General features: G+C 38.6%; 1 protein-coding gene across 2 annotated transcripts in view; it reads right to left on the reverse strand.

The window, feature by feature from the left end:
* RBM46 (RNA binding motif protein 46) overlaps positions 1-26,854 on the reverse strand; it is a gene marked incomplete at both ends in the record, with an annotated part of 59,651 nt that overhangs the window by 30,705 nt on the left and 2,092 nt on the right. The window contains one exon of one of the 2 annotated variants that reach the window (XM_083366909.1): positions 24,348-24,435. In XM_083366909.1, coding sequence (XP_083223035.1) covers positions 24,348-24,435 — 88 coding nt within the window. Of the gene's footprint in view, positions 1-24,282; positions 24,436-26,854 lie in introns of those variants that run through there. The other variant, XM_083366910.1, reaches the window with a different exon arrangement.

The raw sequence follows: 26,854 nt of genomic DNA on the forward strand, positions 1-26,854 counted from the left end.
TAAGAGTGCAACAGAAGAATTTTATCAGCCTTTTTTCAGTTGAAAAAAATGTTATATAATTTAAGAATAAGATTTTAATTCAAAATTTTCATACTTCTTTGTAAAAGAAGAAAAGGCTTGCCTCTTTTTTAAAGATAGGTCAATCCATACCTGTTGATAGTGTTAGAAACATTTGTTAAACTTCTTATCAGTGTGAACATTAACTTGGTATTATGCAAATGTTGCAAATTGATACAAATGACATACTTTGATATTTAATGTAAGTAGGAGCCCTCAAACTTTTTAAATGGGGCCAGTTCATTGTCCCTCAGAATGTTGGGGGGGGTGGACTATAGTTTGAAAAAAAAATGATTATAGAACAATATAAAATGAAGTATAAAGTGAAAAAATGAAACAAGAAAAATAAGTTGGTTAATTATTCGAAAGAGTTTTTAAGTGAAGAAAATATACAAGAGGATACTTTTTAAAAATTGTAAGAGGGAAGTGGAATGTATTTTAAAGTTTTTATTAATAAAAATCTATTTGAGTTAATTATTTGTCTATATTTGAATATTTTCTTCTGGATCCATTTTTTTTTTGCTTGCACCGAACGAATTCCTATACACACTACACATATCTTATTTGTAGTGCAAAAAAAACAGGAAAAAATACAATATTTAAAATGAAAAATAATTTTAATTAACATAAGCTTATTAGTATTTCAGTGGGAAGTATGGGCCTGCTTTGGCTTATGAGATAGTCAATGTCTGGTTCCATATTTGTCACTGCTAGTCGTAACAAGTGATGCAAGTGAGCATCAGTTAGTCTGGACCTGGTTGGAGATTTCAGATGTTTCATTCAGGAAAAAGTGTGTTCACAAATATAGGTGCTGCCAAAGATGGTTGCCATTTTAAGTGCATGGTTCCTGAAGTTATGTCTGAGAGGGGAGAGATGCTGTCAGGTCCCCAAATCCTCATTGTTTCTCCCGCATAGTTATTCTACCTTTGGGGCCTGCCATTCTGCTGTGGGGAGGGGGAGCATGCTTTTGCTTGGGATAACTTTTGCTTTCTATTTTGCCTCTTCTGCCTCTATTCTGTAGTTTGGCCAGTTCCATTTGGTAAATCAGATCAACAATTTCAATGTCAATAGAAAATAGGTTCCAGGAAAGCTGTATGTCCTGTTCATAGAGGTGAAGCTCTTTAAATCTACTTTTTTGCAACGTTTTTCAGTGAATCCACACATGTTTTGGTTGGGAATGCAACTGCTGGTTTTTCCGCAAAAAGTTTTTGAGTTGTGGGAGGATGGCAGAAATTTTCCTCTCTCACTTGTTTAATGAATATGTCCAATTTTATTTCAGATGCTTTCACATGTGAATGCATATCATAGATGAGCTTCCTCTTTCCTTGAAGTTGCACACTGAAACTGTTGAGTAGCTCTGTTACATCTGTCAGAAAGGCAAGGTGCCATTTCCATTCAGCATCTTTGAGCTCTGGTACTTCTTGTAGAATACAGTAGAGGTGACAAATAGATTTAAGGAATTAGATCTGATAGACAGGGTGCCTGAAGAACTATGGACAGAGGTTCACAACATTGTACAAGAGGTAGCAACCAAAACCATCCCAAAGAAAAAGAAATGCAAGAAAGCAAAATGGCTGTCTGAGGAAGCTTTGCAAATAGCTGAGGAAAGGAGGGAAGCAAAGGGCAAGGGAGAAAAAGAAAGATACGCCCAATTGAATGCAGAATTCCAGAGAATAGCTAGAAGAGATAAGAATGCCTTCTTAAATGAACAGTGCAAAGAAATAGAAGAAAACAATAGAATAGGGAGGACCAGAGATCTTTTCAAGAAAATTGGAGAGATGAAGGGAACGTTCAATGCAAAAATGGGCATGCTAAAGGACCAAAATGGCAGGGACCTAACAGAGGCAGAAGAGATTAAGAAGAGGTGGCAAAATTACACAGAAGAACTATACAAGAATGAGCTTAATGTCCCTGATAATCACAATGAGGTGGTCACTGACCTCGAGCCAGACATCCTAGAATGTGAAGTGAAGTGGGCCTTAGAAAAGCTGAGCAACAACAAAGCTAGTGGAGGTGACAGTATTCCAGCTGAGCTATTCAAAATCTTAAAAGACGATGCAGTAAAAGTGCTACACTCAATTTGCCAGCAAATTTGGAAAACTCAACAGTGGCCACAGGATTGGAAAAGATCAGTTTACATTCCAATTCCAAAGAAAGGCAGTGCCAAAGAATGTTCAAACTATCGCACCATTGCACTCATTTCTCATGCTAGTAAAGTTATGCTTAAAATCCTACAAGCTAGACTCCAGCAGTATGTGGATCGAGAACTACCAGAAGTACAGGCAGGATTTCGAAGAGGCAGAGGAACTAGAGATCAAATAGCCAACATACGCTGGATCATGGAGAAAGCTAGAGAGTTCCAGAAAAACATCTACTTCTGCTTCATTGACTATGCTAAAGCCTTTGATTGTGTGGATCATAACAAACTGTGGCAAGTTCTTAAAGAGATGGGAGTACCAGAACATCTTATTTGTCTCTTGAGAAACCTATATGCGGGCCAAGAAGCAACAGTGAGAACTGGACACGGAACCACTGATTGGTTCCAAATTGGGAAAGGTGTCCGGCAAGGCTGTATACTGTCGCCTTGCCTTTAACTTATATGCAGAGCACATCATGAGAAAGGCAGGGCTAGATGGATCAAAAGCTGGAATTAAGATTGCCGGGAGAAATATCAACAACCTAAGATATGCAGATGATACCGCTCTAATGGCAGAAAGTGAAGAGGAATTAAAGAGGCTCTTGTTGCGAGTGAAGAAGGAGAGTGCAAAACTTGGGTTGAAACTAAACATTAAGAAAACCAAGATCATGGCATCTGGCCCTCTCAATTCCTGGCAAATAGATGGGGAAGAAATGGAGGTAGTGACAGATTTTATTTTCCTGGGCTCCAAGATCACTGCAGATGGGGACTGTAGCCAAGAAATTAAAAGACGCTTGCTCCTCGGGAGGAAAGCAATGGCAAATCTACACAGCACACTAAAAAGCAGAGACATCACCCTGCCAACAAAAGTGTGTATAGTCAAGGCTATGGTCTTCCCAGTTGCAATGTATGGCAGTGAAAGTTGGACCATAAGAAAGGCTGAGCGCAAAAGAATTGAGGCCTTTGAACTCTGGTGCTGGAGAAGACTCCTGCGAGTCCCTTGGACTGCAAGGCGATCAAACCGGTCAGTCCTAGAGGAGATCAACCCTGACTGCTCTTTAGAAGGCCAGATCCTGAAGCTAAAACTCAAATACTTTGGCCACCTAATGAGGAGGAAGGACTCACTGGAGAAGAGCCTAATGCTGGGAAAGATTGAGGGCAATAGAAGAAGGGGACGACAGAGAATGAGGTGGCTGGATGGAGTCACTGAAGCAGTAGGCGTGAGCTTAAATGGACTCCAGAAGATGGTAGAGGACAGGAAAGCCTGGAGGAACATTGTCCATAGGGTCGCGATGGGTCGGACACGACTTCGCAACTAACAACAACAACAACAACTTCTTGTAGAGTCAAGAATATTAAATACCCCCAGTTAGTCAACTAAATTAAGGCTTTACTGTACTTTACAGTGATCTATCCAAAGAAGAAAGGAAAATATGTTTTACAGTTTATTTTTTAAAATCCCTTGGAAGCATGGGTCCTTGAAAAGTCTTATATTTCTAAAACAATATTTTTTTTAAAAAATCATAAAACTATTGTTGTTGTAGGAACAAGAATTGTGCATAGAGAACAGAATCACACATTATTTGTCCCAATAAATAAAATTCTAAGCTGTTGAATATTAAGTGTGCAAAATGTAGTATCTGAGATATACAATACTAATCACTAGGTGGCAATATTATATAATGTAAAAGAATAGAGCTGCACAAAATTTGATTTCTCAAGAATCCCTTGACAAGATTTGATGGGAGATACCAGTAATTCTATGGCTAATGAATGATCCCTTTTAAAATTACCTACAACCTATCAGCAAACTGTATGAATAGAAATATCAGTGGCAGCTGGTATATCAACTGGTATATCAAGTATCAGCTTTGCCTATTGCTGGATGGGGGGAGGGGGGAGGGATGAACTTTCTCTTGCAGAGGCACTGTCCATTAGTGTGATGCCTGTATCTTGATGTGGATGTTCTGCCTTGTGCAATATTATTCTTCCAAAGGTGAGACTGGCTCCCATACTTGATGTCCTCCCAGAAATCCCTCAAAACACGACTGTATCAAAAGGCTTGGGGATCTCAAGGAACTAGTGAGGTATCTGCATTGTCTATAATCCTCTCTCACAAACGAAGGCAAATATATGTGTCCAATCTCAGTCAGTCACCAGGACCAGAGGTTTAATCTTCTGAGCTTTAGGACTCATGCTGGAGCCCTTCCTCAAGGAATCACCAGCTTATCAGGAAGGTACCTAGGAGCAGCACAGTCAACAGCCAACACTTAATAACTGGCCATCAACATTCTAATCAACAACTAAAAGAGCCTTGGTGGAGCAGTGGGCTAATGCCTCCTTAAGTAACACCAGCTGCCTGCAATTAGTGTAGGTTCGCATCCCACCAGGCTCAAGGTTGACTCAGCCTTCCATCCTTCTGAGGTAGGTAAAATGAGGACCCAGATTGTTGGGGGCAATTAAGCTGACTTTGTAATAATGCAGCTTGGGGTGTGTGTGAAAGCCCTAATAAGCAGGCATATACATAGAATGAAGGCTACTGCTAAGTTTGTAAGCCGCCCTGAGTCTTCGGAGAAGGGCGGGATATAAATGGAATTAAAATAAAATAAAAATAAATAAATAAAATGCCATACTGTCAGAACCCATTCCTATTTCATTTATTTTCTGTCTATCCTCTCTGATCTAAAAACACATCCCACCTTTCCCTGGGTTCTGCCATACTCCCAAGGGGGAGGGGGGATATGCCTGCAGGGTTATTACTTTCACTTCCTCTATTCGCTACAATGTAATCCTTTTCTTTGTATATTGGGTCTGTACTCTCGACCTGCCCGCTGAAATAGAACAACTTGTTTCCTGCATTATCTCTCTCTCTGAACTCTATCTTTTAAACTGTCAGTTAGAACAAAGGAGGCAATAAGGAATGTAACCTCAGTGCCTGGTTTATGTCTACGCTCTCAGAGGAAGGTGTGAAGAAGCCGCTGACCCTTTCTGCGTGAGCTGGAGATGGGCCGATGTTATCTCCCATTTTCCCACGATGGACCTAACACCTGGGGATTGGCCATCCCACATTGGGCGGTCGATCTATAGGGTGGGGCCTTGCTTGGTGATACCACAATCTACTGCGGTGTGTGGGAAATCTCAGATCCTATTATGTCTGCTATCAACTACTCTTAATAAAAGTTCCTATTGGAAGAAATTGTTTCCAGAGTTCTGCTTACTTAAGATGTGGTGGAGTTGAAGTGGGTTGAAGTGACACATACACAACCAGGCATCACATAGATACTAAACATAGAATAGCACAACATACACATTCTGGTAGACAGAAGATCCCTAATGATGGGCTCCAGCACGAGTCCAGAAAGCTTGGAAGACTAAAACTCTAGTCCTGGTGACCAACCCAGATTGGATTCTGCAATAATCCTATCTCTCACTTTTTTTAATAACATTGATGGGTTGTTTTTTTTAATTGTGGACTTTTAAAAATGCTGTTTATTTTATGGTATGAATTGTATGAGTGATATGAGTTATAAAACAAGAATTTTCTTATATTTTAGACATAGATGCAAATATGAAATTTATCATACTGTTTGGAATTTAATGTGTGTTTTCTTTATATGTGGAATCTAGATCAAGGGCAACTTGATATCACTTATTTCTATTTAATGAAACACTATCTGAAAGTTGTCTTTTCAACTTTTTTTTCAAAGACTCCCCACTGGTCCCTTCCAGTTATGTTAAAATGTAATTATCATTATGCATGACATTATATGACATGATATGATATATGATATGATAGACATCATGCCTATATAATATTATCTGACAATTGTGGGAACTGATATCCAATCTGCACCATTAATATGTAAATGGTAAAGTACCTGGTTGCCTTTGCTACCCTTTCTCTGTATTCTTGGTACAGAGAAGCAACAGAAAGCTCTCTTCTGTGTCCAGCCACCCAGTCCATCACTTGCTTAAAGATGAGGTTTATTGGTTAGTTTTGTCCTGTAGGGAAGAACCTCCTGTAAGGACTACATTGATTGCCACGTTGAAGGTATCACATACAGTAGTACACATTTGCTTATATTGAGCAGGAATATTAGGAGGGAAAAGAACAAACATCTTATTTCTTCCCTTCAAAGGATCCTACTGTATATGCCTAGGACATATGCTACACTCAATTTGCCAGCAAATTTGGAAAACTCAACAGTGGCCACAGGATTGGAAAAGATCAGTTTACATTCCAATTCCAAAGAAAGGCAGTGCCAAAGAAATTTCAAACTATCGCACGATTGCACTCATTTCACATGCTAGTAAAGTTATGCTTAAAATCCTACAGGCTAGACTCCAGCAGTATGCGGATCGAGAACTACCAGAAGTACAGGCAGGATTTCGAAGAGGCAGAGGAACTAGAGATCAAATTGCCAACATACGCCGGATCATGGAGAAAGCTAGGGAGTTCCAGAAAAACATCTACTTCTGCTTCATTGACTATGCTAAAGCATTTGATTGTGTCGATCACAACAAACTGTGGCAGGTTCTTAAAGAGCTGGGAGTACAGACCATCTTATTTGTCTCTTGAGAAACCTATATGCGGGTCAAGAAGCAACAGTGAGAACTGGATACAGAACCACTGATTGGTTCAAAATTGGGAAAGGAGTCTGGCAAGGCTGTATACTGTCGCTCTGCCTATTTAACTTATATGCAGAGCACATCATGAGAAAAGCAGGGCTAGATGAATCAAAAGTTGGAATTAAGATTGCTGGGAGAAATATCAACAACCTAAGATATGCAGATGAAACCACTTTAATGGCAGAAAGTTAAGAGGAACTAAAGAGGCTCTTGTTGCGAGTGAAGAAGGAGAGTGCAAAAGTTGGATTAAAACTTAACATTAAGAAAACCAAGATCATGGCATCTGGCCCTCTCAATTCCTGGCAAATAGATGGGGAAGAAATGGAGGTAGTGACAGATTTTATTTTCCTGGGCTCCAAGATCACTGCAGATGGGGACTGCAGCCAAGAAATTAAAAGACACTTGCTCCTGGGGAGGAAAGCCATAGCTTTCTTATTTGTCTCTTGAGAAACCTATATGCGGACCAAGAAGCAACAGTGAGAACTGGACATGGAACCACTGATTGGTTCAAAATTGGGAAAGGAGTCCGGCAAGGCTGTATACTGTCGCCTTGCCTTTAACTTATATGCAGAGCACATCATGAGAAAGGCAGGGCTAGATGGATCAAAAGCTGGAATTAAGATTGCCGGGAGAAATATCAACAACCTAAGATATGCAGATGATACCGCTCTAATGGCAGAAAGTGAAGAGGAACTAAAGAGGCTCTTGTTGCGAGTGAAGAAGGAGAGTGCAAAACTTGGGTTGAAACTAAACATTAAGAAAACCAAGATCATGGCATCTGGCCCTCTCAATTCCTGGCAAATAGATGGGGAAGAAATGGAGGTAGTGACAGATTTTATTTTCCTGGGCTCCAAGATCACTGCAGATGGGGACTGTAGCCAAGAAATTAAAAGACGCTTGCTCCTCGGGAGGAAAGCAATGGCAAATCTACACAGCACACTAAAAAGCAGAGACATCACCCTGCCAACAAAAGTGTGTATAGTCAAGGCTATGGTCTTCCCAGTTGCAATGTATGGCTGTGAAAGTTGGACCATAAGAGAGGCTGAGCACCAAAGAATTGAGGCCTTTGAACTCTGGTGCTGGAGAAGACTCCTGCGAGTCCCTTGGACTGCAAGGCGATCAAACCGGTCAGTCCTAGAGGAGATCAACCGTGACTGCTCTTTAGAAGGCAAGATCCTGAAGTTGAAACTCAAATACTTTGGCCACCTAATGAGAAGGAAGGACTCACTGGAGAAGAGCCTAATGCTGGGAAAGATTGAGGGCAGGAGAAGAATGGGACGACAGAGAATGAGGTGGCTGGATGGAGTCAGTGAACCAGTAGGCATGAGCTTAAATGGACTCCAGAAGATGGTAGAGGACAGGAACGCCTGGAGTAACGTTGTCCATAGGGTTGCGATTGGTTGGACACGACTTTGCAACTAACAACAACAACAACATGCCTAGGACTGATTCCTGCTATAGACCATATGTCTTTCTTGCTAGCAAGCTCATTAACCTAATCAGATAGCTGATGGGAACAGAATAATAGTTTTCTGCTACTTACAGTACTATTTTAAGATACCAGGGATCCTGAGAAAAGTGCTGAAGAAAGAGGATTCTGCTCAAATTCTCTGATTTTTCTGGATCTAGAAATAGAAATTATTTGTTCCTGATCAATCCACTGATTGACTGGCCAGAAAGAAGAATAACTGGCTGTCTCTGCAGCTTAAATGGTTGCAAATAATATATCTGAGATTTATAGGTTACTTGTGTCTGCTATACTTCCCATGGCTCTGGGCTAGTAATTAAATACAAGGTCATATTTCTGATTAAACCAAATTGCACAAGAGTGGGGAGCAACTCTCATGCAATTTAATTATACAAGAGGAGTCTTAATTGTAAAAATAGTAACTACTTTATATTCAGTATTTTACCTTTTTGCTGTCTACACACATACTAAAAATAATCCAGAAGAATCTGGTCATTAGATAAATCCTGGCTTTATAATGTAATGTATTTTGTTTAATATAAGGAAAAAGCAACACTAAGAACTTTTGAAAACTCAGTTACAAAACAGCTGTGCATAGCAGAGGTTACATTCTTTTGATCTATACACATAATTTTGTTCCATAGACATAATTTTAAAAATAAGGACTTTTACAGCTTATTATTATTATTAGAGTGTAAAGTACATGAAAGAGGAATACTTTTATTTCACACATTGTATTTACAATGAAAACCTGTTTGTTTTTTTAAAAAATAAAGACATTGTCACAACTTTTTAAAAGAATAATTGTAAAAGCATTTGGCATCAGTACCCTGCCCAGGCCTTTTGCTATGCACTAGTAGCAAGGACTTTGGGAACTCTTGTAAGAGAGACTTGCTTCACCCTGTGAAAGCAAACTTTGCTCCAGTTGGAACTGTTTTCAGAATGGAGGGCTCTATAAATAGCTGATCAATGTTTGATGGACAATGCCAGAGGATGCTATCCTTTGGACTGCTTCTCTGGAGTGTGACAAGGGATTAGCTTTTTCTTTTCTTTCTTGTTGTCCTCAGATCAGGTGGGGATGACTGTATGGAGTTTTGTGGACTGGCAGCAGACATGGTTTGGTTGTTTAGTATTACTGATCCTACATATGAATGAAGGGAGACAAAGGGGAGATGCCCAAATGCTATCATCATCTGGATTCTGAATAAATGATCATCTTAAAGTCTTCTATGTTGATGCTATCTGAATAGAATAGAATAGAGCTGGAAGGGACCTTGGAGGTCTTCTAGTCCAGGGCTTTTCAAGTGGTGGTACGCGTACCACCTGTGGTACATTAGCACATGGCAGGTGGTACGCAGCCCTGCCCAGCCAAATGTAGTGGGGGAAGGAACAAGCCAGCACAGGCAAAGACTTACTGTAAGAGAGTCCTCCAGAGCTGCAAAGTTGCTGAAGCGAGGCAAAGGCCCCAGGCTCACTTCCGGCTCACCCCTGGATGAGAAAGGAGGAGGAGGGGGGCGGAGACAGGAGAGGCTATAAAAGGAGGTAGTTTGGGCAGGAGAAAGAGAGAAAAAAAGAAGCAGCCTTGGGAGGAGGCAGAGTCAGCTCTAGTTGCACCAAAGAAAAAAAAAGGAGGAGGAGTAGGGTGGGGGGAGAGGAGAGGTGATAAAGCAGGCCAGCCATGAGCCGATCTACAACTGCTGTGGCAGCCACCTGTGCTGGCAGTAGCGAACAGGTAAGAAATGCATGGGGGAGGGGTCACCCTCCACGAGGAATGAAGAAAGGCAGCAATGAAGAAAGGCAGCATCGGCTAGAGGTGAGACATGGAGGGAGGGAGATGGAGAGTAGAAGGATTCTTATGTGATTTTGTGACTTTGAAGTTCTGGGATTTGTGCAGTGTGGGCTTTGTGTTCTTAAGGAGTGTTTGGCAATTTCTATTTGGCTGATGGCTGATGTCTCATGTTAGCTTCTATTGCTCTGCTATTGTTAGCTGTAAGTGAATGAGTTTTTAAGTGAAGAAATATACAAGAGGATACTTTTAAAAAATTGTAAGAGGGAAGTGGAATTTATTTTAAAGTTTTTATTAATAAAAAATCTATTTGAGTTAATTATTTGTCTATATTTGAATATTTTCTTCTGGATCCATTTTTTTTACTTGCAGTGAACAAATTCCTATGCACACTGCACATATCTTATTTGTAGTGCAAAAAAAGGAAAAAAAACCAATACAATATTTAAAATGAAAAATAATTTCAATTAACATAAGCTTATTAGTATTTCAGTAGGAAGTATTGCCGTATCCTTAAAGTGGTACAATCAGTGAAAAGGTTGAAAAACCCTGTTCTAGTCCAGCCATAAGTAAAGGAATGCTACAGGCAAAATCCATTCAGGAGAAAAATACTTCAAAATCCTGCAGTAATACTTCAAAATACTGCAGTAATTTATTTGAAATGATTACTGAGGACGAAGGTATTTTGTGGATAAGTCATATAGTAATCAATACTGTACTCTGCAGAGTAGAAGCTTACCATGAGACTTGCTTTGTTTCTGTGTGCCTTGATGTGTAGAATAGTTAATGCTCATTCAGGGAACATGTTCTTAGACAACATTCATTAGGGAGGAAAAAGAAATAAGCTTCTTTAGTGAAAACAGTAGAAAGACTCATAAGTATTTCAAGAAAATAAAAACAAGGAAATAATGCACACGACAGCAATTGGCAAACTTTGATACTCACATCCTGTTTTCTAAATTATGGATTCCACTGCAATGTACAGTAAAATTGGAAAATGAAAGAGAAACTGAAAAAAAATTCTCTTTTTTCTTATTTGTTGATCCTAAGTTGGATGGGAGTAGCCATTCTCCTGCCCATCTCAGTCAGTCTGGTATGCAAGTAAACTGCAAAAGAATTTCAGGGTGTTATTATAAGGGACTTGCCTAGGAGGTGTTAGAGGGTTCGGGGATTTTGTTTTGTTTCTGAATTCCTGGCACAGCAAGGCCAATCCCCCAATTTGCTTCTGCCTGAGCAGTTAAATAAAGATTCCCTTCTGTATCTGGGTCTTACCTATTATCAGCTTGTTATCAAAGAAATACACAGAAGTTGTATATGTTGGTGAAATCGCTTCCTGGGGGCACAAAAGGAGGAAAGATTGCCGAGAAGTGCTCTTACCTGTATACTGGCATTGTGAAGACTCTGGATTTCCCTCTCAGTCTTCCTATCCTAGGAAGATCCAGCAGAGATTGACCAAAAAGTTCATTCCCATGAAGTGAAAAGGAGAGGCCTTGCAACTTCTGGTTGTAGTTATCCACGTTTCTACACACTGAAATAGTCAGCCACTTGTACAAATACAGAGCCTACCATGCTTATGGATTACTGATTCACATTTCCCATGGATTGTCTTCTGTCCATGGGAGGGAAGCTTGGTAGATTCTAAATTTCATAATTTTAGTTATTCCTTTGACAGGGTATATATGAGAACAAGCTGCAAAGGTCTTTAAAAACATGTTTCTCACACGTTTATATTTTTGAATCATAAATATTAAATCTTTGTTCTTTTCAATGATCCATACTAATGCTTTAGAAATATAATTTCCAGTTTTAGCTACATTAAGCAAGCAAATTACACTAAAGCTAAATTTAACATTACTTGTTAAAGATATTTACTATATTTCAGAATTAGCATTCTTTCAGTCACAATCTTATTCCTATTCAATTTAGCTGATTTTAAAGTGCAATGTAAATACATAGGCACATAAAAAGAAAACAGAAGAAACAGCTGCAAATTAATTCAACAGTTCTATGCTTAGCAACATTTCCATTTAATCGAAGTCCTTGCTCTTTCCAAATCTATTTCTATATATATACAAACAATGGGAAATGAGTTTCTGGGCTGGTTCAATTTTTTTTACACATTCCAAAAATTATGTCATGAGTGATGTATTTATAGGTATATAATTGACAGTACAATTGGCAATGCAGACATGCCAAATGCTTCTAAAGTGAGAACCAAAATACATATATACACAATTTTTTCTCCCCTAAATTTTCAGGTAATGTATCTGTTCCATATACAGTAAATATAAAAGCATGATAGGCTCTGTATTTGTATAAGTGGCTGACTATTTCAGTGTGCAGAAACGTGGATAAGTACAACCAGAAGTTGCAAGCTCTCTCCTTTTCACTTCATGGGAATTCAGCCCCGAGATGAACTTTTTGGTCAATCTCTGCTGGATCTTCCTAGGATAGGAAGGCTGAGAGGGAAATCCAGAATCTTCACAATGCCAGTATATAGGTAAGCACACTTCTCGGCAATCTTTCCTCCTTTTGTGCCCCCGGGAAGTGATTTCACGAACTTTCTCTCAGTAAGTAGCGGAGTTGGAAACAGGGCACAGTGCAACCAAAGAGTATAAGCCAATTAAGAAATAAATAAATATATAAATAAAAGATTAACAAGATGAGAGTTCCAGCACTTTATTTATTTACTTTTTTTTAAGAAAAAAAGTACTGCTGGTGATGTCTATTGACTATTGTCCCCATCCCTCTCCAAAATGCAGGTTTTTTAGTTTGTCTTTCCATGCTTTCTGACTCCTTTTGAAATCCTATAGCTCAAGGGACATTCCATTCTTTCAGAGTGTTAGGTCAGCATTCCCAATGCTGTAGCAATGAAGTTGCTACTTTCTGTCATGCCAGATATTGCATCTATGAAAATGTGACCCCATTGTCCACTGTGCCAGATAGTTGCAGTTCTAATTCTTTTTTTTTTAATTGAAAAGTTTTACAATACATTTTATCTTTAACAATCCCTCCCCCCTCCCTCCACCCAACCCTTCCTAACCCTCCCTAACCCTCCCCCCTTCCCCCCTCCCCCCTCCCCGACTTCCCAGAGCTAAATACAAGGTATAAAAGTAAAAACAATCATAAACAACCATATGTTAACAACAATAAACTATTAAGTCTATCGCACTCTAGCTCATATGAAATGACTACAAGCAATACTAATATCACATAAAAAAAACCTTATACAAATGCTAAATGAAACCTTTTGGTCCCATATTTGTTCTGGATATAATCAATCCACTTTTTCCACTCCATAATATAACGTCGTTGCGAATGGTCTTTCAAATAAGCCGAAATCTTTGCCATTTCCGCCAGGTCAGAAATTTTTAGAGTCCATTCTTCTATAGTCGGCAGTTCCTCCTTCTTCCAATATTGACCTACTAAAAGTCTTGCTGCCGTAATTAAGTTCAGCATCAACTTGGTATCCACAACAGTAGTATCTGTAATTATGCCCAATAAGAACAATTGCGGACAAAACTTTATCCTTTGCTTAAATATCTTCTGCATATTCCACCAGATTTTAATCCAAAAAGCTTTAACCTTTTTACAGGTCCACCATATATGAAAATACGTTGCGTCTTTGCCACCACATCTCCAACATTTAGGTTGGTAGTTCGGATACATACTTGCAAGCTTTTTAGGATCTAAATGCCACCTATAAAACATTTTATAAAAGTTCTCTCTTAAGTTTTGAGCTTGTGTAAATTTTACGTTCCTCACCCAGATCTTTTCCCAAGTGTCCATTGTGATAACTTCTTGAATATTCTGAGCCCACTTTATCATACAATCTTTAACAAGTTCTGTTTCTGAGTCAATTTCTATCAATGCAAGATATATCCATTTGATATGAGCTGGACCTTGATTTCTAATTTGCTTTACCAAATTTTCTTCAGTCATTGAAAAACCAATTTTCTGGTCTTCTTTCCACCTGGCCCGTAATTGACCATATTGTAACCAAGTTTGAACAATCTTCTCATCTCGTAAAAGATTATACAGCTTCAAACACCATACGTTCCTTTCCAAACTTAAGATCTCCTTGTATGTAGTCACATCATGTTTGAAGCCAACATTTATGTTTTCTATTGCATGTTTTGGAATTGCCCACAAAGGTATCTTGTAGTTTAGCTTATGTCTATACTTTTTCCAAACTCTCAACAATGCCTGCCTTAAAATATGCACTTTAAACACATTATCTACCTTCTTATCATACAATAAATATGCATGCCAGCCAAATAACAAGTCGTGGCCCTCAAGATTTAATAATCTCCCTTGTGTTAAATTAATCCAATCACTTATCGCTGACAACGCAGCAGCTTCATAATATAATTTAAAGTTGGGCATTTTAAGACCACCTCTTTCACGCGTATCCTGCATAATTTTAAATTTAACTCGTGGCCTTTTCCCTGCCCATACAAATTTATTGATACCCTTTTGCCATTCCTCCAAATTTGAGTCTTTTTTAAGAATAGGTATCATTTGAAATAAAAATAGAAATTTAGGCAAAACATTCATTTTCACTGCTGCAATTCTTCCCAGTGGAGACAACTGCAATTTTCCCCAGCTCTCCAATTCTTTTTGAATTTTTCCCCATAACTTTTCATAATTATTTTTATATAACTTTGCATTTGAGGGTGACAAATACACCCCCAAATATTTAACCCTTTTAACAATCTCAAATCCAGTTAACCCTTCTAAAAGGGCTTTTTGCAATACTGTCATATTTTTGGCTAATATTTTAGTTTTTTGTATATTGACCTTAAATCCAGAAACCTTTCCATATTGCATTATTATCTCCATCAGGTCCACAACAGAATTTTTTGGCTGGGTCACCGTAACAACCAGATCGTCTGCAAAAGCCCTCAGTCTATAATCCTGATCTCTAATTTGAATTCCCTTAATTTTTTCCGAATTCCATATTTTAATCAATAATATCTCCAATGTTAAGATAAATAATAAAGGTGACAACGGACACCCTTGTCTTGTGCCCTTTTCAATATTACATACTTCAGTCAAACTATTATTTACTATTATTCGGGCTGTTTGTTTTTGATATATTGCCCTAATTGGTTGTAAGAATTTATCCCCAAAATTCATTTTATCTAAAACTTTAATCAAAAATTGCCAATCCAATTGATCAAAGGCTTTTTCGGCATCTAAAAAGATCAGCGCCGCAGGGATCTGGTTGTTCCTTTCCAAAAATTCCAACAAGTCTACTATATGCCTCACATTATTTTCATTTGTCTACCACTGATAAACCCAGTTTGGTCCCCATGAATTATCTGTTGCAGAACCCTCATCAATCTGTTAGCTAAAACCTTAGCAAATATCTTGTAGTCCGTATTCAAAAGTGATATTGGTCTATAATTTCTTACTTGAGTGACGTCCTGATCTTCCTTCGGAATCAAAAAAATAAAAGCAGTTCTCCAAGACGGAGGCACCCTTCCTCCCCTTTGAATTGTCTGAAACAATTCCCTTAGTGGCTTTATCATCTCCAATTGTAGGTTTTTGTAGTACACCGCAGTCAGTCCATCCGTACCTGGCGCTTTATCCACCTTCAATTGTTTAATTGCTAAAAGAATTTCTTCTTCTGTTATCAGTTGATTAATCTCTTCATTTTGTTCTTGTGTAAGAACCGGAATATTGGCATTCCTCAAATATACATCAATATCTGTTTCATTAATCTTATCTTTAGCATATAATTTGGAATAAAAGTCCAAAAAGGCTTCCTTAATAAGGTCCTGTTGATACCCTTATGTTCTATTTTATCTATATTAGAAGCCCTTTCCTTCTTCCTTAACCTATAAGCTAACCATCTGCCTGGTTTATTGGCATTGCAAAAAGTGTTGTGCCTAGCAAACTGTAAATTAGTTGCCACCTGGTCAGCCATCAACTTATCAAATTGTCCTCTTAACAAATTAATAACCTCTTTGATCTTCACATCCGATGGATTCCGAATTAGGGCCTTTTCTTTTTCTCTAATTTCATTCTCCAATTCCTTCCTCCTAAATTCCAAGTTACGTCTGTATTTGTTATTCATATATATTAACACCCCTCTCATATAAGCTTTACTAGCATCTCAAACCATGTCCATAGAAGTGCCCTTATTCATGTTAGTTTCAAAAAAGTCCTTCATCTGTTTTTTACATTCTTCCACATTTCTCTGATTTCTAAACAAGTTCTCATTTAAGCGCCAAGAGTGCGTATCTCTATTATCCTTGTCAATCTCTAACCAAACTGGACTATGGTCAGACATAGTTCTTGGACAAATCTTTATCTTTTTAATCCTGGAAAAAAAATCATTAGTCAGTAATATAAAATCAATCCTGGAAAAAGATTGATGTCTATCAGAAAAAAGGTGTAATCCTTTTCTTGTAAATGTATTTCTCTCCAAATGTCTCGCAACTCCAAATCATCCTTCATTTCAAAAAAAGATTTAGGCAATCTAGCGTGACTTGGAATATGTCTAAAAGAGCCACCCTTGTCCAGTTGTACGTCCAGGACTCTGTTCCAATCTCCCATAAAAATAAAAGATTTATAATCCAACTGAATAATCTTATTTATTTATTTATTTATTTATTTTTATTACATTTATATCCCGCCCTTCTCCGAAGACTCAGGGCGGCTTACAAGCTTAGCTTAGCTTAGCTGACTATAAAAGTCAGCTTGTTGTTGATTAGGAGCATACAATCCAACCAAAAGCGTTTTTTTGCCTTCTAACAGCAAATCTATTATAACATATCTTCCTTGTTTATCTGCTTCTATTAGCTCCGCTGTCACAGTACTCTTGACATAAATAACCACTCCATTTTTCTTATTCATTGCAGAAGCACTAAATTGTGTACCCAATCCAGAGTTCAATAGGTACTTTTGGTCCATAACCCTAATATGTGTTTCTTGCAAGCAAATAACATCAGTCTTAAATTGTTTTAAGTATTGAAAAACTTTCTTTCTCTTCTGTGGTGAGTTTAAGCCATTGACATTCCAAGTTAGAAACTTAGTCGCCATCCTTGGTGGCCCGAAGCTTCTGGAGCACATCTGTCAAGAGGCCCTTAACTTCCTTAGGCCGTGCCCCTCCCACAGCTTCGCTATAGGTTTGGAGGTTCCATAACTTTCTGCTGGTCTTGCTCTTGCTCTTGTCTCACTCGTCTCAAGGCAGCACACGTCATCCTCTGCTCTCTGGCATCTTCCGATGAAGCTGTAATTTGATCCCCTCCAGTAGCTTTCTCATCTGTCTGTGTTCCTTCAGCATCTTGAGGCTTTCCCTCGCCATTTTTCTTTGCAGATTCCAAAAGTGGTAAAGAGTTTGCTTTTAAAACATTGCTATAAAAATCACGTGCCTGGATCACTGTGACCAAACGGTGTCTCATGCCTTCATGCATCACCACCATGCCCACTGGTATCTCCCATCTAAACTTGATGTCGCATTTCTTAAGTTCCTGTGCCAGAAAAGCAAAATATTTCCTTCTCCTTAAAATTCTTGGAGGAATCTCTTTTAAAACCAAAACTTCTTGCTCAGCAACACAAGCTTAGTATCATAAGAAACTTGGATAACTTCATTCCTGATTGCTCTCTTTGTGAAGTAAACCACCACATCTCTAGGTAGCTTCCTCTGCCTTGCAATCCATGAATTCACACGAAAGATTTTGTCTATATTTCCCTCAATTTCAGCTACTGTCTGTCCCAGTACCACTTCCAAAGCCTCAGAGACTATCTGCTTTAAATCTTCTTTAGGATTCTCTTTTAAACCTCTGATTCTGATAGCAAACTCCATCTGGTGGTACTGGACCAGAGTCAAATCACCGTCCATTTTATCCATCACATTTTCATTCTCTAACACTTTTGCTTCTAATCTGGAATTCTTTTGGCTGAGATCTTCCATTTTTTCATCCAAGCATTGAATACATGAAGCCACACCTTGAAGTGCAGGCAAGATGTCTGCCCTCATTGCTGTAAACTTCTCCTCCAGCTTTTCCATCTTTTCATCTATAATATCTGCTATTTGTTGTGAGTGCTTTTCCAAAGCATCCTGTAAATCTTTAACCGTCAGTGCCGGAGCAGGTGCAGGAGGCAATAAGGCTTGCAGCGAGGACTGTTGCACTGGGGAAGCCCCCGCACTCCGGAGAACTTTAGAAGTTTTAGCCGCCATCTTCCCCCACTTTCACTTGCTACGCACTTTCACTTTTAAAGTCCATAAAATCCATTGAACTAGAGAACAAAAATCCACTTCACCTTGACCTCCTGTATCGCTCTGCCTGCCTCTTCACACTCCAAAGTCCTTCCTTCTGGCAGGGGTGGTTGCTAACGCTTAGTTCTGCTCCCAATAGCACGGAGCAGAAACGCTGCGCAGCCCGGAGCAAACCCAGGCTTCGGGGGGGCTCGATCCTTCAGCCGCCTGAACTAAAAGCTCAGGCGGCCCCGGAGAGCTCAACCCCTACCTGGGGCCTCACCCCCTCCTCTTCTCCCAAGGAGGGGGCTTCCGAACCACTGAAACAGCTGATCAGCGCTGTTTTCAGCAGTTCTACGAAGCCGCGGAGCGGACAGCCCGGAGATGGCTGTCTTCAGCGTCGCGTCGCCACCGGAAGTCAAGTGTCCGCAGTTCTAATTCTTTACCCCCCTTGAATACCTTCTAAAATGACCTGGTTTGCTTATGTCAGAAGTCCCCAACCCCCGCTCCACGGACTGGTACTGGGCCGCGGCATGCCAGCAACCAGTCTGCACAAACAAGCAAAGCCCCATACAGGCAGCATACAAAACCATGCTCTCTCCAGTCTGTGGAAAAACCTGTCTCCACGGAACTGGTCCCTGGTGCCCAAAAGACTGGGGACCTCTGGCTTATGTCATTTCAGGTCCTACAGATGTGGGAAGGCAATTTTTGATTAAATTGTTCGTTGTGGTAGGTGGGTTATATGGCTGTTTCACTTACTTTTTTCCTACATAAATTCTGAGCTATTCAGATGAGTTATGCTCATCTGAATAATGTTTCTTATGTACCTCTCCTATCGATTGATGTTTTGCTTTGATAGTGAAGTATTTGGTTAGTATAAGTTCTGTGGTTATGCAACCCACTACAACACAACCATTGTACCCTATGAAAAGGTAACACTCCCATATTAGAGAAATGTTTCCCTTTGATTAATAAAAATGATGAAGACACTGAAATAATTTCAGGATTAGAAAAAAAACAAGAGAAATGTTTGTCTTAATTTTGCCTTTGAAATATTTGCTATCTAGGAAATGAAATCAAGTTTTCAAAAAAGTTTTGAAGAGCTTTTGGAACTAGCTTTGCCCCTAATAGAAGCTTACTGATTTCAGTATATATACCTTTTACCTTTTAAAATCACAGGTAGTCTTTGACTTAATCACCATTTGTTTAATGACAATGGCCTCAGAAACAGTAATTAAAGATCTGTACTCACACTTACAACCATCTTACCAACTTCATGGTTAAGTGATCACAATTCAGGCACTTGGCAACTTGCTTGTGATTTACAATCTTTTTTGCCCATTTCCAGCAAAAAAACACCCATTGAAGAAGCTAAATTCACTTAATGACCAGAGGGTTCACTTAATAATTATGGCGATTCATTTACTGACCATCATAAAAATCACCAAAAAATTAATAACTTACAAATGTGGTCACTAGTTGAGGACTACACATATATGTTATGGCTGACTAACTAGTACCTAATTTAAATTGTTAGCATTAAAATCACAGAATGTATTTTTTTTATAAATCAAGAACATGAGTGGTAATATTAAGGACTATATCCTGCAATTAATGTGTGTTGAAGAAGGAAGAAAAATATCCCTATAAAATCATCTGAGTTTCCTTTATGACTATTTTGATTTTACTTCGGCTTACAAATTTATCCCAAATGATTACTCTTAATTCCATCATCTGGGACAGCATGACTAAAGTTTGCATTGATTTACATTATGCAAATGAGCAATTTTACAAAAATTTTTACAAAAAAATCACCTTTGTCAGATCTACACAAATGTCTCTTCCCTCCCTCCCTTTGCCTCTCCCACAGTTGGAGGATTGTATATTTTGGGACCCAAGCAGATCTATTCCACCAAGGGCTGCCAAGATTATTGATGGAGGCCATTTATCTTATTTGGAAGATGACAGGCTTATAGAATCTGGGAAACAAAGGAGGTACTGCTTTCCTTTATATTCAGGAATAGCAGCCTTTTTCCTCACCCTTGTTTCTATTGAGTTTGTTAATACCCACAATCTTTGCCAACATTTTCTGTTTATTTCATAAATTCTTCTAAATTCATTTTTCAACAATTTCACTAGGGAAAAGGAGTCTCTTGTCTGTTAGCATAACTTGGCCGGGCTGCCCACTGCTACTATTTTCAGCTTGTCCAAACTGCAACTTCTCCCATAGGTGGTTTGCAATTGTAGGGTAAAGAAGGAAAGAGAATAATATGCAAGAGGACAACTAGCATGGTATCTTTCAGATATAATCAATCAATTTAAAACTATATCCATTACACAAACCCTGCAGTTCTGCACTCCTATTTCCTGTATGGCTTTCCAAGTATTCCATTCCAGACTCTCCCCCCCAACCCTACCCCTCAACCATGTCAAAAGAGCAACGTACAAGAAGAAGTTGTTAGAATTGTATATTTTAAATGTCCTCCAAAAAAATAGGTTGGTACAGGCAGCAGAGTTGCAAACACCCCAACAATTCCTCACTAAATTCTCATAAAGCACTTTTTAAAAATATTAACACATTGGTCTCATGTTCAAATAGGTATTTGTGCATGTTTAAAATACAACATGGTTATGATGTAGCTTACACTGTAGGGCAGACATGTCAAACACAAGGCCCGGGGCCCGGATCCGGCCCGTGAAGTGCTTTCATGTGGCCCGCGAAGCCCTCCTGGAAACAGTGAGGGAATGGCCCCCACTGCCTTGTCCCTGGCCCAGAGACCCTCCTTCTGCCAGAGACCCTCAGATCTGTCCCACTCCTGCCCAGGCCCCCATAGGCACCCTTGATGCGAACGATGTAGAGCTGGCCACGCCCACCCAATAGGCCATACGCACTCTAGCCACCCCCACCCAGTAGGCCACCCCCACCCAGGCCACCCCCACCTGGCCCCTTGAGGGCAACCGCAATGCTGATGCAGCCCTCAATGAAATTGAGTTTGACACCCCTGCTGTAGGGAAAATATTGCACTGTAAAATTTATATACACACTTTCTGAACTTCTAATGCATACATTTCATGAAGATGGCTAAGCACTATATTTGTAAAGTAGCTGCTCTTTTGGAAACAAACACTCAGAAATAGGTTGTCATGCATTTTTCATTATACACTGACAGTTATCATTAGGAATCTGAGGATATCTTTGGACAATTAGCTGTTTGGATGGACTTCTATCTGTGGGGTATGCATTAATTATACAATCAAGAAACATTTCACTTGTGATAGTTCTATGTCAGGGCGTTTCAATCAGTGGTACGGGTACCACCTGTGGTACATTGGCACCTTTCAAGTGGTACACGACCATCCTAGAGAAGTGGTAGCGAGGGAGGGGAATGAGCTGAACTGGTGGCAGCACCGCACAAGCCTGAGCGAGAGACGGCTGGAGCTGCAGGGCTGTCAGGGCTCAGCAGAAGTGCCAGGATCAGTGTCAGGCTCCAGCTGGAGCTCAGCGCTGATCCTGGTGCTTCTGCTGAGCCCAGAAGAAGTGCCAATCAGCTGGAATGTTGCAGCATCTCCAGGGTCTTGTGATTTACATTCAGATGCTTGGCAACTGATTCATATTTATGACGGTCACAGTGTGCTAGGGTCATGTGAAGTGACCAAAACCTGCTGCAACCACCCAGCAGACGGGGGGAATAAAAATAAAAAACCACCCCACCCCTGCTGCCAGTCCTCAACAGAAATGCTCAAAACAATGAAAACCTCGGACAGGAAGAGCGCCGCTGGGTGGGCAGGCAGGTGTCTTGCTCGACTCTGGCTTGGGGGGCACTTTTTTCAGTGCTATTGTAACTTTGAACAGTCACTAAGCGAACTGTTGTAAGTTGAGGACTACCTGTACTTCATCATTTTTTTTCCTTTTTTTTTGGTCATCTCATTTTTGACACTAGGCGACTGGTGGTACTTGGATGTTGCCATATCCTAAAAGTGGTACAATGGGTGAAAAGCTTGAAAAGCCCGGTTCTAAGTAGCTTTACCTACCGTATATCAAGCAGCTCATAGTGCAACCTATGGTGTTATTGTTATTTGTATGTTGGATCTGAGACCACAGTCACAAAGCAGGAACTTCACTCAGTTTCCACAGGAGCAATGGGTGTAAATGTATGTCACATACTACCTGCCATTCTATTTCTTTGATTATCAGCAAAGCAGGTGATTTATTATAATTATTTAGGCAGTTACCAGCACTTTCACAGATGACAGGAATTGTGTAAAAATGCTGCATGTCAGCAGCCCAATGAAGTAAGATTAAGAGAAGGCAAAAAAATATACATAATCTTAGCATGTTAAAATTTTTAAAAAAATCATATGCTTGTTTGTTTTCCTTTGTACCATAAAGACATTTAATAATGGGTTGCAAAGAAATTGTACAACATAGCATGGAAATTAACCCATTTTACTGAAATGTAAAATACCTCTATTTTATAGGATATCATTAAATTAGTACATTTCTGATGTCCCAATACACTTAAGAAATGTCTAAAGACAGGGAGCAAAAGAAATTGTAAATGTGAGATAATACATTAGTACGTGTGCAAGCTAACTATATGAATGTTAATTGGACATAGATTAATGCTTGTTGTCATGATGGCAAATATGCAACTTGCAAATTCAGAGGAAGTGTGCTGTAGTATTCTAAACAACAAAAAACAGCAATGCTTTCACAATTTTCCACAAGGTATCTGATCTTATCAAGCTAGGGTTTATTTCAGGAAGTAATTAATAACCTGATGTCTTTTTAACAGAATCCCTCAATCTCAGATAAGCTTTTTTGTCTTATTTAATGGAAGCTCTAACAAAGGCACAATAATGGTCTGTGAGTCCTTTTCCATGACTGAAAATTATTTGTCTATAGTGTGAAAAATATTCCAAAAATAGATAGTTGCATACGTTTTTCTCACTAGTTTGCTTGTCACTTATCTTGAGATTACAGAAGTCCATTGGATTGATTTATATTGGATTTCATTAGCAGGCAACAGCAAAGATAATTCTGGTGCAAATATTTTGTTATCTCAAATCCAAGCAGGATGTTGAAATACAGTTATGTCATTTAAATTAAAATACAGTTAGTGAATGTAAACTTAGGGAAATTGGAAAAAGATGCAAAGCAGAATAGCAGTTATTAAGCAAACTGTACATTGCTTTGTACAATCTGAATACTAAAACATTCCTATATCCAAAAGAATGTCACTGATAATTTTAATTATTCACTTTGAAATTATGCAAATTTACTTGGGAGGTCACCATCATTAACTTTGCCAAAATGTACTGCTGAGTGTAAAACTGCAGATTAGATACCTTTGTTTGGGAATAAATCTAATATGGTCATCCCTGAAATTGCTTGGAAAGTTTTTCACAAAACCCAGTTGCTTAATTCACAAGTTATTGCTTGTTCACTGTATTCTATATGCTGCATGCTAATCATTCCACATTTTCTTCACTGTGTAATATTATTAGTTTGAGTTTTCATTAATACATGATACATTGTATTTACAATAGAATGCCAATATACTACTAAAACTCTCCTGTCTTGTCTATTGGTAACCTACAATTGACCAAAATGTTGCATCATAGAGCAATCAGTTTTGAAGCAACTGTTTTTGAAGCAACTACTTCAGATTTGCTAATTTCAACAAGTTGTAAAAAATCCATTAGTCCCATGGAATTGAAATGTTAAGGCTCTTCAGTTGTATTCATAAACTTGTGGCTCTTGCAGTGTCACTGTGGTCATCTGAGGTCATGTGATTGTGGTTTCTGATACTTTCTGCCAGCTTCCCACAAGCAAAGTCAATCGGGAAGCCAGAAGTTGCTTTTGCTCCTACTGCTTTTTTGCCCATCCCCGGTCATTCTGTTTCTTTGCTTAGATAAGGAAATATCTCTGAAAAGAGGACTCAATGGGCCATGGGTCACCTAGTAGCCAATAAATGGTAGAGCAGGTGGATTCATTAACCAGCCATCCACAGCATAAATGGAATGATGATAGTAGGAAGAGTAGTAGAAGGTCCCAGACCCAAATAAAGTATAGAAATCAATCCCAGCAGTGCCGAAACAAGTATGCTTCTCTGGTCTCGAATGATCATCTTCATGGTTTCACAGAACTGCAAAGATATAGTACAAGAGTTTAGAATAAAATTTAAACATGTTCCTTCCCTTTCAAGGGAGGAAAATTTTGATATTTGTTTCATGATTTGTTTAGTATGAGTTCCATGCAAGTATTTGAATGTGCATAAACCTGTGGAATTTACACATTGAAACAATGTGTGCACTGTAAGCTTTTCCTATCAGTTCTAGCCAACATAATTAATGATAAGAGGTTATGTGAACTGTAGTCTATTTTTCCCCCCTTGGAAATGGAATGGTAGAAACCTTTCTTTTAGTTTTAATGTGAGTTTTTTGCTCATTTTTGCCAACTCTCATTGGCTAGTATCTTCCTTTCCAGCAGCTATATTTTCAGATGTCTAAAATTTTGGTAGTTGCAAATTTACATTGGAGGTCATGGCATCATGTTAGTGTTTAACTTGGGTCTTGCTTCTGCTATTTGAATATTGGAAGGGCATTTTGGCTCTCAAGGTTGAGTGGCAATGTATGTTTCCTTGTATGCTTGTTTTCCCAAACCAAGTTATGGATTTAGTTTTTAATATGAAAAGTTGAAAGAGAACTTCTCTTGTATTTTCTTTGTCCTTAGGGACAATAGATAATAATTTCTTGTTTCCTTACCCAAAGTTTTGGTCTTTTGAATGCAGGGCAGAAGAGATGTTGCCTTCCTAGAGGGTTGCCATCTCAACTGTCAATACTTATCTTAGTTCTGGGATTCTGGCTTCCCAAATCAGCCTACCTTTCCAGTTATTCCTGGCATTGTATTCTCATTTGTCTGTATCATCTGCATACCTGTGGGCTTTTGCTAGTTTACCAGTCAGAAAACACTGGGTGGTGCTTTCCCATGCCTCCTTCCTTTTTAATTTCAAAATGTAACCAATGTAAAAGCAACTATTTCTTCGAAAAGTTAAGAGTATAAGACTGAACAGTAGGTGTTTTCTTGGGACAGGAAAAACTCTTAGTTCTGCCTTTTAGTTATAAAAGTTACTGTTATCTATTTCTACTCACATCATCTCTGGTGATTGAGAAACTGAGTTTTCTCCATATTAAACAATTAATTGTAAACTTGCTAAAGCTGTATTTAGATGTTTTATATGAAGAGTCTAAGTATTAATTCCCATTAAATTCATAGAAACATGGCAAATCTAAATGTCTTTAATAGCATTTTGCTCAAATTTAATATTTTAAGTGATCCTTCACAGATGTGAATATGTGTTCTGTTCTAATTACCTTCACAGAAACATTACCTCCATTAAAATAAATTATTTGCTTTTGACTTAAATATAGGACTTATTTCCTTTCAAAAAATTTCCTGCCACATCCCTGCACAAGCATTCTTTTCCTTCATTTTGGGTTACAATGTGGGGAGAGTTTGGTTTTGCTCTTAATATTTTAATAAAGCATGGAATTTTACTTGCACATTGTGTTTAGAGACATCATATATGAATAATTGTGGCACAGTCAGAAAATAAATGAACAAACCCTTAAATTTATTTTTGTAGAAAAGGTGGACTTTTAAACTTTTTGCAATATTAAAACCTACCTCAGACTTAAGAAATTAATATTAAGGAAGCTACGGTAATTAAAATATGAGTTTTAACAAAGCTAGGTTAGATTCAAATGTAGATTCACAGCTAGAATTTGCTATTTTAGAAGCACCCTTCCATTTAACAAGGATCAGATCTGTTGCCTTCTAAAACAAAAAATCCTACATACCATTAAGATTCTGAAACTTATCTCTTCTGAAATGGTTTGCCCCTTGCAATAAATTTTGACATGAAGTGGGCAGCAATAAATCTCATAATAAACAAACAAATCTTTAATCTAATTCTAAGAGAAGGGAGGAGACCAGAATGTTTAAAGCAATGAATTGCCAATATTCAGGGAGAGGTATAATATGTTGCTAAACTATAAATAGAGATAATTATCTCTTACAAAAGTAATAGCAGTTTTGCATTATTTGCTCTTCCAGTTGTGAAGTCATAAGTGAATTACACTTCAGCAGAAGATACTCCTATTAAGACACCATGAACAGAATAACTCTTTTCCTGGGTCTGCATTCATATAAGGACATTGAAGGATTAAAGTTGCACCAGTATCACTGTGCTTCCTTGGCAGCATCAACTCAGTTCTGTCTACTTTTTACATCATTTGTGACTATCCATATATTAGTCCCTTAGATAAGCAAAGAAAACTGGGACTTGAATCTAATAGGTAATGTAAAACATGATCCATTTTAAGCCAGTTACTAAAAGAGACCTTTTTTAAAAAGTTCCCCTTTCCCCCACATCCACCCACTCCAAAATCCTAGAGAAACCTCTATTTTAAACAAAAATATCTAGGAAAAATGCTTTTTAAATGTATATTGTAATGTTTATAAACATAAACTCTTGTTCTTCCACCTTCTAGTACATCATAACT

This window comes from Vipera ursinii, assembly GCF_947247035.1.
Source record: "Vipera ursinii genome assembly, chromosome: 7".
Taxonomy (NCBI): domain Eukaryota; kingdom Metazoa; phylum Chordata; class Lepidosauria; order Squamata; family Viperidae; genus Vipera; species Vipera ursinii.